Here is a 12,080-nt window from a genome sequence, read left to right as displayed (position 1 = left end):
TGACATGACCAGAATACTTGTGGGGCAGTTCCCCTCATTGTGCTGAGTGTTTTGATATGTCACATGTCCATGTTGTGCAGATGTTTAATTTTGCTCGTCACATGTAGCCCCGCCCCAAAAACATCACGTGACGTGACGTGACCAGAATACTCGTGGGGCAGTTCCCCTCATTGTGCTGAGTGTTTTGATATGTCATATGTCCATTTTGTGCAAATTTTTAATTTTGCTTGTTTTTGGGGCGGGGCTACATGTGACATCACGTGACGTGACCAAAATACCCGTGGGGCAGTTCCCCTCATTGTGCTGAGTGTTTTGAAATGTCACATGTCCATGTTGTGCAATTTTTTTATTTTGCTTGTTTTGGGGGGGGGCTACACCTGACGTCATGTGGTGTCGAGTGATGTCACCAGAATACCCGGTGGGGTGCCAATACTTTTGGCAGAAAGTGGCTACTGAGGGTTTTGACATTTCATTTCAATACTGCAGTCATTATGGGTATCTACTTATTATACTGCATAGAACAGTACATGCAATTCTTAATGTTGGATGTATTATGTGTGAGAGCTTAGAGGACTTTTCCGGAATTCCCCATTCAAGTCTATGGGATGTTTGATCGTCGACTACGGGAAAACCGAAAATTCCGTCGAACTCCGGAATAAAAATCTGGTCCGGAGTGAAGTCCTAAAGAACCTGTCCGAGTTCGGTGTAAATCGCTCAAAAGCTTGCCGAGTTATGAACCTCAAAAGTTTATAATGGAAGTCTATGGGAAAAAAGGCCACTTTGAGCTTCCGTACCGGGAATGCCGGAATTCCGATCTCTTAGAAAAATGACATATCCGAATTTGGTGCATGTGGCTCGAACGCCCTGGGCCGCATTTTTTTAAATAAATTTTTGTCTAAGAATAATAATAATAATAATAATAAGCTTATAACGGAAATCAGAATGTTGGCTTCTACAAAGCCAACATAATAATAATAAGCTTATAACGGAAATCATGAGCAATAAATTATTGTATTTAGTAATCTTTGTTAAAATAAAGTTTATTCTTTGTTCATGTTAGTTCACAGTATATTAAGTAATGTTAACACGGTGTTAATAATGTATTAGTAAATGTTGAAATTAACATGAAAAAAAGTAATAAATGCAGTAGAAGTGCAGTTCATTATTAGTCCATGTTAAGGAATGTGGTAACTAATGTCAACTAATGAACCTTTATTATAAAGTTTTAGAAAATAAAAACTCCAAATCCCAAATCTCTGCATGCTAAACGGATTCGCTATCCACTAAGCCATCCAGGAACACGAGAAAGCCTTTGCGGTTTTATGTATTAATTCACTAATGTGAAGAATGGCGCGTCTAACAATACCCAAGCTTTATTATATTACAGTCATTCTTATCATTCTTTGTGATATACGTGTCATATCATGTCAAAAAATAATTATGTAATGTGAGGAGACAAAGAAAAAATGCGCTTAATTTGAATTAATGGTTGGCCGTTAAAAGAGCCGTTGCTGTTCTTAAAAGGACGTTAGTTTAAAGTGAAATAAAAAAAATTATTAAAAACTACACTGACAGTTGAAAACAACAAAAAGTTATACAAATGGCAGAAACAACAACATATGTGACCGCCGTGCTGTCCAAGACACGCGACCACTAGGTTTAAGCATTAAATACACGGTTAAATGTTATATTGTTTGAAAGCTTAGACTCTCGCGATTTTATTAAGCCCACACACAAAGCATAATATGATTTATAGCCATCATACTAATTTAATCCAACTTGATAGTCACCGTAAATAGGAGGCGCTTACCTTTCCTCATTGGGGTAATATTTTCCAAAACAAATGCTTGTAGAAAATCCCAAAGAGTCTAAGGAACTGGAATATGTAAGCCTTTTAATCCAAAACGCTTTAATCCAAAACGCGTTTCTGGCCGAAATGTGTAAACAACAATCCACTTACATCCTTTGTTTTCGGCTCTCACTTTATTTTCCAAAACAAATGCTTGTAAAAAATCCCCAAGAGTCTAAGGAACTGGAATATGTAAGCCTTTTAATCCAAAACGCTTTAATCCAAAATGCGTTTCTGACTGAAACACACAGCACTTCCGTCCTTTGTTTTCGGCTCTCACTTGTCCTAGGAGGCTTAAAAAAATACACTGAGCCGTCAGATTTGTAGTCGGAATCGAACGAAAATCATGAAAATAGGGGACGATCCCACAATATATATATATGAAAGGAAACTAAAGCTCACTGTTAAATATAGCAACAAGCTTTAATTAAAGACCTTTATACAGATTCACTGGTGTCTGCTGCCCTCTTTTGGATGTTAGCACATCTACAGAGAGATTCCCCATTCTAGTCTATGGGGAAAAAACATCCCTTTGAACTTCCATACTGGGAATTCTGGAATTCTGATCGCTTACAAAATAGATAGCACACCTCTCCTCAATGAGCCGGTCGATTTGACACCTCATTTATGGGTCTAGGACAAAAGCTGCGGGACAAGTTACGCGCCGAAAAAGTGTCCGGAAGAAGAAGAATAAGTATGCAAGAGAATAAGAATAAGTGTGGGCTTGCTCATAGCCCCCCAGCTCAGCAGCCATGTGTTGGAGTTCACCCCGGTGAACGAGAGGGTCGTTTCCCTGCGCCTTCGGGTCGGGGAGAGGTCTCTCACTGTTATTTGTGCTTATGGGCCAAATGGCAGTGTAGAGTACCCGACCTTCTTGGCGTCTCTGGGAGGGGTGCTAGAAAGTGCCCCGACTGGGGACTCCGTTGTTCTACTGGGGGACTTCAACGCTCACGTGGGCAGCGACAGTGACACCTGGAGGGGTGTGATTGGGAGGAACGGCCCCCCCGAACTGAACCCGAGTGGTGTTCTCTTATTGGACTTCGGTGCTAGTCACAGTTTGTCCATAACAAACACCATGTTCAAGCATAAGGGTGTCCATCAGTACACATGGCACCAGGACACCCTAGGTCGGAAGTCGATGATCGACTTTGTGGTTGTTTCATCTGACCTCCGGCCGTATGTCTTGGACACTCGGGTAAAGAGAGGGGCGGAGCTGTCAACTGATCACCACCTGGTGGTGAGTTGGGTCCGATGGCAGGGGAGGAAGTTGGACAGACTTGGCAGACCCAAACGTACTGTGAGGGTCCATTGGGAACGTTTGGCAGAGTCTCCTGTCAGAGAGATCTTCAACTCTCACCTCCGGCAGAGCTTCAACCAGATCCCGAGGGAGGTTGGAGACATTGAGTCCGAGTGGACCATGTTCTCCACCTCCATTGTTGATGCAGCCGCACGGAGCTGTGGCCGTAAGGTCTCCGGTGCCTGTCGTGGCGGCAATCCCCAAACCCGGTGGTGGACCCCGGAAGTAAGGGATGCCGTCAAGCTGAAGAAGGAGTCCTATCGAGCCTGGTTGGCTCGGGGGACTCCGGAGGCAGCTGATAGTTACCGGAGGGCCAAGCGAGCTTCAGCCCGGGTGGTTGCAGAGGCAAAAACTCGGGTCTGGGAGGAGTTCGGTGAGGCCATGGAGAAGGACTATCGGTTGGCCTCGAAGAAATTCTGGCAAACCGTCCGGCGCCTCAGGAGGGGGAAGCAGTGCCCTGCTCACACTGTTTACAGTGGGAGTGGGAATCTGCTGACTTCGACTGGTGACATCCTCAGACGGTGGAAGGAGTACTTCGAGGATCTCCTCAACCCCACCAACATGTCTTCCATTGAGGAAGCAGAGGCGGAGGGCTCGGTAGTGGACTCGTCGATCCCCCAAGCTGAGGTCACTGAGGTAGTTGAGAAGCTCCTCAGTGGCAAGGCACCGGGGGTGGATGAGATCCGCCCTGAGTACCTTAAGTCTCTGGATGTTGTGGGGCTGTCTTGGCTGACACGCCTCTGCAACATCGCGTGGCGGTTGGGGACAGTGCCTCTGGACTGGCAGACTGGGGTGGTGGTCCCTCTGTTTAAGAAGGGGGATCGGAGGGTGTGTTCCAACTATAGGGGGATCACACTCCTCAGCCTCCCCGGAAAAGTCTATGCCAGGGTACTGGAGAGGAGAATTTGGCCGATAGTCGAACCTTGGATTCAGGAGGAACAATGCGGGTTTCGTCCTGGTCGTGGAACACTGGACCATCTCTATACCCTCACCAGGTTGCTGGAGGGTTCATGGGAGTTTGCCCAACCAGTCCACATGTGTTTTGTGGATCTGGAGAAGGCATTTGACTGTGTCCCTCGTGATGGCCTGTGGGGGGTGCTCTGGGAGTATGGGGTCCGGGGCCCTCTGTTAAGGGCTGTCCAGTCCCTATATGACCGGAGCAGGAGTTTGGTTCGCATTGCCGGGTGTAAGTCAGACTTGTTCCCGGTGCATGTTGGACTCCGGCAGGGCTGCCCTTTGTCACCGGTCCTGTTCATTATTTATATGGACAGGATTTCTAGGCGCAGTCGGGGGCCGGAGGGAGTCAGGTTTGGGGACCACAGGATTTCGTCTCTGCTTTTTGCAGATGATGTTGTCCTGTTGGCTTCTTCAAATCAGGACCTTCAGCATGCACTGGGACGGTTTGCAGCCGAGTGTGAAGCGGCGGGGATGAGAATCAGCACCTCCATGTCCGAGGCCATGGTTCTCAGCCGGAAAAGGGTGGCTTGCCCTCTTCAGGTTGGTGGAGAGTTCCTGCCTCAAGTGGAGGAGTTTAAGTATCTTGGGGTCCTGTTCACGAGTGAGGGAAGGATGGAGCGGGAGATCGACAGGCGGATCGGTGTATCTTCCGCAGTGATGCGGTCGATATACCGATCTGTTGTGGTGAAGATTGAGCTGAGCCGCAAGGCGAAGCTCTCTATTTACCAGTCGATCTACGTTCCTACCCTCAACTATGGCCATGAGCTTTGGGTCATGACCGAAAGGACAAGATCCCGGATACAGGCGGCCAAAATGAGTTTCCTCCGCAGAGTGGCTGGGCGCACCCTTAGAGATAGGGTGAGGAGCTCAGTCACTTGGGAGGAGCTCAGAGTAGAGCCGCTGCTCCTCCACATTGAGAGGGGTCAGCTGAGGTGGCTCGGGCATCTGTTTCGGATGCCTCCTGGACGCCTCCCTGGGGAGGTGTTCCGGGCATGTCCAACCGGGAGGAGGCCCCGGGGAAGACCTAGGACACGCTGGAGGGACTATGTCTCTCGGCTGGCCTGGGAACGCCTCGGTATTCCCCCGGAAGAGCTGGAGGAAGTGTCTGGGGAGAGGGAAGTCTGGGCATCCCTGCTTAGACTGCTGCCCCCGCAACCCGGCCCCGGATAAGCGGTAGAAAATGGATGGATGGATGGATGGAGAATAAGAATGTGCTTTAGCAAGCATAATAATAATAATAATAATAATAATAATAAGTATGCAAGAGAATAAGAATGTGCTTTGCAAGCACATTAATAATAGTTATAATAATTATAATAATAATAAGCTTATAGAGGAAATCAGAATGTTGGTTTCTATAAAGCCAACATAACTAGAATGTACAATAGAATGTGCAAGTTCCCCTCATCGTGCTGAGTGTTTTGATATGTCACATGTCCATGTTGTGCTAAATTTAGTTTTTCACGTGACATCACCTGACGTCATGTGACGTTACCAGAATACACGTGAGGCAGTTCCCCTCATTGTGCTGAATGTTTTGATATGTCACATGTCCATGTTGTGCAAATTTTTTGATTTTGCATATTTTGGGGGCGGGGCCGAGGCATAACCTAAAGGCCAGTTGGTACACCAATGTAAAACTTTGTTTAGAGTATCACACATCAGTATTAGAGCTGGCTACGTTTGGTGTAGTTAGTTCGAAAGCTTGCCAATTTATAAACCTCCAAATTTTATAATGGGAGTCTATGGGGGGGGGGGGGAAGGCCAATTTGAGACCCGGTACCGGAAGTACCGGTACTCGGATCGCTTATAAGAGTTATAGCACACCTCTCCTCAATGAGCCGGTCAATTTGACACCTCATTCATGGGTCTAGGACAAAAGCTGTGGGACAAGTTACGTGCCGAAATTTTGTCCAGAAGAGTATGCACAATAGTAAGAATGTTGCTTTTCAAGCACCATTAATAATAAGCTTATAACGGAAATCAGAATGTTGGCTTCTACAAAGCCAGCATAATAATAATAAGCTTATAACAGAAATCAGAATGTTGGCTTCTACAAAGCCAACATAATAAATAAAAAAAATTGTTACTGCATTGTCCTTTCGTTTTGTCGAATAAAACGTAAACTAAAGTCGACTAAAGTAATTTTAAAACAGTCATATATAGACTTTAATTCTATATATCAGAGCTATAACATCAGAGTTACAGTGGGTCAGTAGTTTACATACATCAAGAGTCTCTAAATAGTCTGGAAGTTTCCAGTTAGGAGCTAATTGCAACTTTGACTGTAAAAAAGGCTTACCATAAAAGTCACTTTTTTTCCCTTAACATGAAAAAGTTAAAACATCTGAAAATGTCTAAAAGACATCAGGAAAAAAAGAGAAAGAAACACTTTGTCTTAATAAGGTTATCTACAGATAAGGAATGTTATCTACAACTATCTAGCTGAACTATCTAGCTAGTTTCCAGCTAGATAGTTGTAGATAAGTTGTTGTAGATAAGCTGTTTAGAAATCTAAAAATATCTAGAAATAATCATATTATTTTTAATATTAATTCTTATTTAAGAAGTAGTTCACATAATTGACACAATAAATGTGTGGTAATATGAAATTTGTAGAGTTTGTTTAATTTTAATTGTCTTTAGCATTTGTGTCTGGGTGTAGTATTTGGTATTACTTATCTTTTTATAATTTATGCAATAAATTATAAACACTATATTGCTGAAATATAACAAAGTAGGTTTGGGAGTTTAAATGTGAAGCTTAAATAATATTATTTTGCTAGGGATTTTCTTTTCTTAAGAAACTAACTTTTTTTATCTTATAAAAGTATGCATACTGTGAATGCATAATGCAGTGCTATTGTTAGTTTACTCTGTGGCAAAACAAGTTTTATAGTTTTGCAGTTTTATTAATAGTTTGATACAGCTGGGTAAATACAGCTTCGGTACCATTATAGCAAATGTCTGTTTATTGAATCTATAGGCCCCTTTTGACTTTTTTTCACAGGTGCGTCTGATACTGATGCGTTTTCTGCCAGGTGTCTTCATGGATGCCATGCGGGACAATGCTGAAGCTGCTGTACATATCTTTGAGGGCACTCATGAAAACCCAGAACTGATTTGGAATGACGCATCACGAGAGACCGTCTCCACCACTGTCAGGGAAATGATGCTTGAGTGAGTTGTTCCTCCACTCACGTTCTTAAACATTTCATGCATAAAATGACTACCTTTCTACTTTAATCTTTTTAAATTACAGTATTTGTCAATCACAAAATTGCAGAGTTGATCAACTGACGTTCACATTTGCAAATTTAAAAAATTGAAACAGTAATAAGAGAAACACTATATACAAATACTTGATTTTTTTTCTAACAAAGGTTTACAAAAAAAATTGTTAACATTCAACTTGGTTAATGATGCCTATTGTTTATTATTTTATTACTATGAAACAAGCAGTTTATAACCTTTGTAGTTTTTAGAAAATTTCTTATAATATTTAGCATTTATTTTCTTTCTTTTTTAGCAACTGTTTTCTTTTTCCCCCAGACACTTCAAGCAGCAGAAGGATAACCCTGATGTGAATTGGAAGGTGAAAAATGAGCATTATAGTTTATTTTAACAAAACAAGAAAGTAAATATAAATTAATTGTGTGTTTATGTTTATTTGTTTAGCTTCCTGAAGACTTCATGATATCATATGCAGCAGGGCAGGGTGAGTTGGAAGTGGGTGGAGTGTTTCTGCGCATCTTCATTGCTCAGCCAGGCTGGGTGCTGCGCAAGCCTCGAGATTTTCTTGTCTCCCTGCTTGATGCCCTCACTGAGCTGCTGGAGAAGAACCACCCTAATGTGAGCCTTTACACAAACAAATGTACCCATTATATGTCATTTATCAACAAATGAGATGCTTATATATGATTTGTCTTGATCTTCTTTACCACTCTTTCCATCTTGTATCTCAGGATGAGGAGTTAGAGACAATCACCACAGCCGCTGTGTGTTTGTTCAGTACTCAGACTCAGTTGGCTGATCAGGTTCCTCCTCTTGGTCACCTGCCACGAATCTTAGCAGCCCTCAACCACAAGAACAACACTGTTCCTAAAAGCTCCATCCGTCTTATCCATGTCCTCTCAGAGAATGAGGTACACTTGCAGTCAGGATACAACAATGCTTTCTATTTCTTAAAAATAGGTTGTTTTTTTGGTTAAATGATTTGTCATTTCTATAGCAGCCACCTAGCTACACACTAGCATCCACATAGAATACTACAACATTGATTTAGCAACACTTAGCTTGAATATCCTAATTATGAGCTAGCAATTTTCATATAAACCATTTTTAATAATGGTAACTGCTTGGAATATCATTGCAACCACTTAAGAATACCTTATCAGCCTTCTGGGGTAGCACATTAACTACTTACCAACTACCCAGCAACTATCTAGCAACCAGTTTGAATAGCATAGCAACTGCATAGTAGAAACTCCCTAGGTGCTACCGCATCTAGCAACACCACGTATGATTACAGCGCAAAAATTTAGCAACTGCTAACCAACCAACTACAAAGCATTTATCTACATGTGGCACTGTGTATGATTGTTTATGTGTCAAATAACATTTGAATTTGAACTAGTGCCTACTCACCCCTGAACTTTCACCACTACTGTTCCACCCAGTCACCACATAAAAGAGCATATCACATGGAAACTTCTTAATGATTTCACCATTTACTTTCATACTCTGATTTTTATTTTTGCCAGAGGTTCCTAAACTAGGGATTGCTTTATTTACACATGTGGTTACAGGAGACAGTTTTGGCTTATTCATTTGTTTAACATTCTGAAATGTTACTCGCAGACTCTCTTGGCATACAGCACTAGTGTATTTCAGCAACACAATGTACACATTCGGGGGGCACAGTGGCTTAGTGGTTAGCACGTTTGCCTCACACCTCCAGGGTCGGGGTTCGATTCCTGCCTTGTTCCATGTTCTCCCCGTGCCTCGGGGGTTTCCTCTGGGTACTCTGGTTTCCTCCCCCGGTCCAAAGACATGCATGGTGGGTTGATTGGCATCTCCCTTGGCCCTAACATACTGACGATTGTAAATAGTAGTCTCACTCATGGAGTCGTACCCCTACATTTTAAACACACTATAGTGGAACCACTGATAAAAAAACCTAACTTGGATTCATCGGTTCTTGCTAATTTTAGACCCATTTCAAAACTCCCGTTTCTTTCCAAAATATTGGAAAAGTTGTTTTTAATCAATTATTAGCCTATCTAGACTTGCATGGCTTGCAAGAGTTGTACCAATCTGGTTTTAAATCACTTCACAGCACGGAAACGGCCCTGTTAAAAGTTTATAATGATTTATTATTGACCACTGATGCAGGTAACTATGCTGTTCTTATGCTGTTAGATCTTACTGCTGCGTTCGACACCATAGATCACAATATACTAATCTCGCCTTGAACATCGTGTTGGTATAAAGGGTGCCGCGTTACAATGGTTTAAATCTTATCTGGATGAAAGAACTTTCTTTGTACGTCTTGGGGAATTTGTGTCTTCTACTGCATCTCTTGTATGTGGAGTCCCTCAGGGTTCCATTCTTGGACCGATTTTATTTTCTTTATATATATTACCTTTAGGGTCCATTTTTAGGAAACATGGCATTTCATTTCACTGTTATGCAGATGACTTGCAACTCTATCTGCCTTTGAAACGTAAGGATGCAAACTCTGTGGCACCTTTGCTGAGATGTCTTGAAGATATTAAAGCCTGGATGGCCTCCAACTTCTTAAAGTTTAATGAAGATAAAACTGAAATCATTTTATTTCGACCTGGCGGTACCATTAATACTCTTGATGTAGATCTGGGTGACCTTAAAGTCATTTGTGAAGCCAGTTGTTAAAAACCTGGGGATTTTAATGATGGTGACTTTAAACTAGAGAAACAGATTAATTTGGTAGTTAAATCGTGGTTTTTTTTTCCAGTTAAGGCAATTATCTAAAGTCAAGTCATTTGTATCTTTTACTGATTTTGAGAGGGTCATCCATGCTTTTATATCATCCCGCCTGGACTATTGTAATAGTCTCTATGTAGGCATTGGTGAGGCATCTCTAACACGCTTGCAGAGGGTACAAAACGTAGCTGCACGTTTATTAACGGGGACACACAAACGAGAACACATTACACCTATATTGGCTTCCCTTCATATGTTGCCCATTCATTTTAGAATTGATTTCAAGATTTTACTTTTAGTTTTTAAATCATTAAATAATATTGGTCCTAAGTATCTCTCAGGGCTATTAAAGCCATACTGTATGCTCCATCCAGAGCTGTTAGGTCTGCTGGGCAACTGCTTTTAGTATCCCCCAATGCAAGATTAAAGAGCAGAGGTGACCGTGCCTTTGCAGTAGCGGCCCCCAAACTCTGGAATAATTTGCCTTTGTACATTAGGCAGGCTCCTTCACTTGGTGTTTTTAAATCACATTTAAAAACATATTTGTATGGTGCAGCATACAACACAGTATGAGAGTTACTTGTTAGGAGTTCTTTTTAGTGTGTGTTACTAATTATTATTGTATTTATTGCATTTTTATTAGTCTTATTTAGTTTTTATTTAATTTATTATTATTATTGTTGTTGTCGCTATTATTTTATGCTTTTTGTTCTATTGTTTATTTTATATTGTTTGTACAGCACTTTGGTGAACACCTGCTGTTTTAAAAAGGTGCTCTATAAATAAACTTTGATTTGATATTAGTTTGTATATAACTAACTCACTTAGATAATAACTTGTTTTTAATACTTTTTTGCAGTCAGTGATTGTCTAAATTCAGAAACCCAACATCAGGTGTCTGTGGTCTCCAGTCTTTAGGCAGTCATTGAGTTCAAAGAATTTATTCAGTTACGGTTTTTAGTTTACTTTTGGTCCCTTAAAAATGGGGACCAAATATATCAAGTCATGCAGTTCCTACATGTTCCACACCTGATTTGGATGTGCTTGTGTGAAACCACTCTCCAGTTATGTGTGCGCTCCATGGCAGCTTTGGAGACCATTGGGCCATTGATGTGTGGTATGAAGGTCAGAGCTGATATGGCAGGACTGGCATGTGAAGCCCTCAACCGCATGTTCCAGCGAGAGCAAACTGACTTAGTTGCACAGGTAACACACTCAATTTTTGTCTTTTTCAATCACGCACTTACAATTAAAAATTTAAATATAAATTGAATTTGTGTGTATTGTATGCAGGCTCTTAGAGTAGAACTGGTACCATACTTACTGAAACTTTTAGAGGGAGTAGGATTAGAGACTCTGGACAACCCATCAGCAACCAAAGCCCAAATAGTCAAAGCACTTAAATCAATGACTCGCAGTCTACATTATGGAGAGCAGGTGAAAAACACGCACACATACACACACACACACATACGCACACATACGCACACATACACACACAGCATTATGCAGTCATATAGATGTTTCCTTCACCATGTTCACTTTATTCACAAGTCATAAACACACAAATCGTTATAGTACATACTGAAATGTTTCTGATTATAAGGTAACTTGCTACAGTAGGTTTTTTGATTTGATTGAATTGATTTACATTTGTTGGGGACAGAATTATTTTAAATTAAACTTTTTTAATTGGCTAGAATTTTTGGATGGCAGCAGATGACATGCCTAGTACTGTAAAACCATTAGATTAATTTTCATGAATATTGTTTCACTAGTATTTTAGCAAAGTCATGCTGTCAACTTCACTTTATACTAATTTTTTGTAGACAATGAAAGCAAAATGCAAAATTTGGTGAGACAAAAATCTGAGATTGTGTTGTTGCAGGTCAATGAAATCCTGTCTCGATCTACTGTGTGGAGTGCCTTCAAAGATCAGAAGCATGATCTCTTCATCTCGGAATCACAGACTGCAGGCTTTCTGTCAGGTATAAAGTCCACACAAACTTATTG

General features: G+C 41.4%; 1 protein-coding gene across 3 annotated transcripts in view; it reads left to right on the top strand.

Moving 5' to 3' along the window:
• Positions 1-12,080, top strand: part of LOC113659874 (dnaJ homolog subfamily C member 13) — a 102,721-nt gene that overhangs the window by 85,601 nt on the left and 5,040 nt on the right. For all 3 annotated transcript variants that reach the window (XM_047808739.1, XM_047808738.1, XM_027172928.2), the window contains exons 49-55: positions 7,114-7,283; positions 7,656-7,698; positions 7,782-7,955; positions 8,069-8,248; positions 11,133-11,273; positions 11,361-11,504; positions 11,956-12,055. In XM_047808739.1, coding sequence (XP_047664695.1) covers positions 7,114-7,283; positions 7,656-7,698; positions 7,782-7,955; positions 8,069-8,248; positions 11,133-11,273; positions 11,361-11,504; positions 11,956-12,055 — 952 coding nt within the window. The remainder of the gene's footprint in view (positions 1-7,113; positions 7,284-7,655; positions 7,699-7,781; positions 7,956-8,068; positions 8,249-11,132; positions 11,274-11,360; positions 11,505-11,955; positions 12,056-12,080) is intronic.

Source organism: Tachysurus fulvidraco, chromosome 25 (genome assembly GCF_022655615.1).
Source record: "Tachysurus fulvidraco isolate hzauxx_2018 chromosome 25, HZAU_PFXX_2.0, whole genome shotgun sequence".
In the NCBI taxonomy this organism is placed as follows: Eukaryota; Metazoa; Chordata; class Actinopteri; order Siluriformes; family Bagridae; genus Tachysurus; species Tachysurus fulvidraco.
This window is presented reverse-complemented; position numbering and strand designations above follow the sequence as displayed.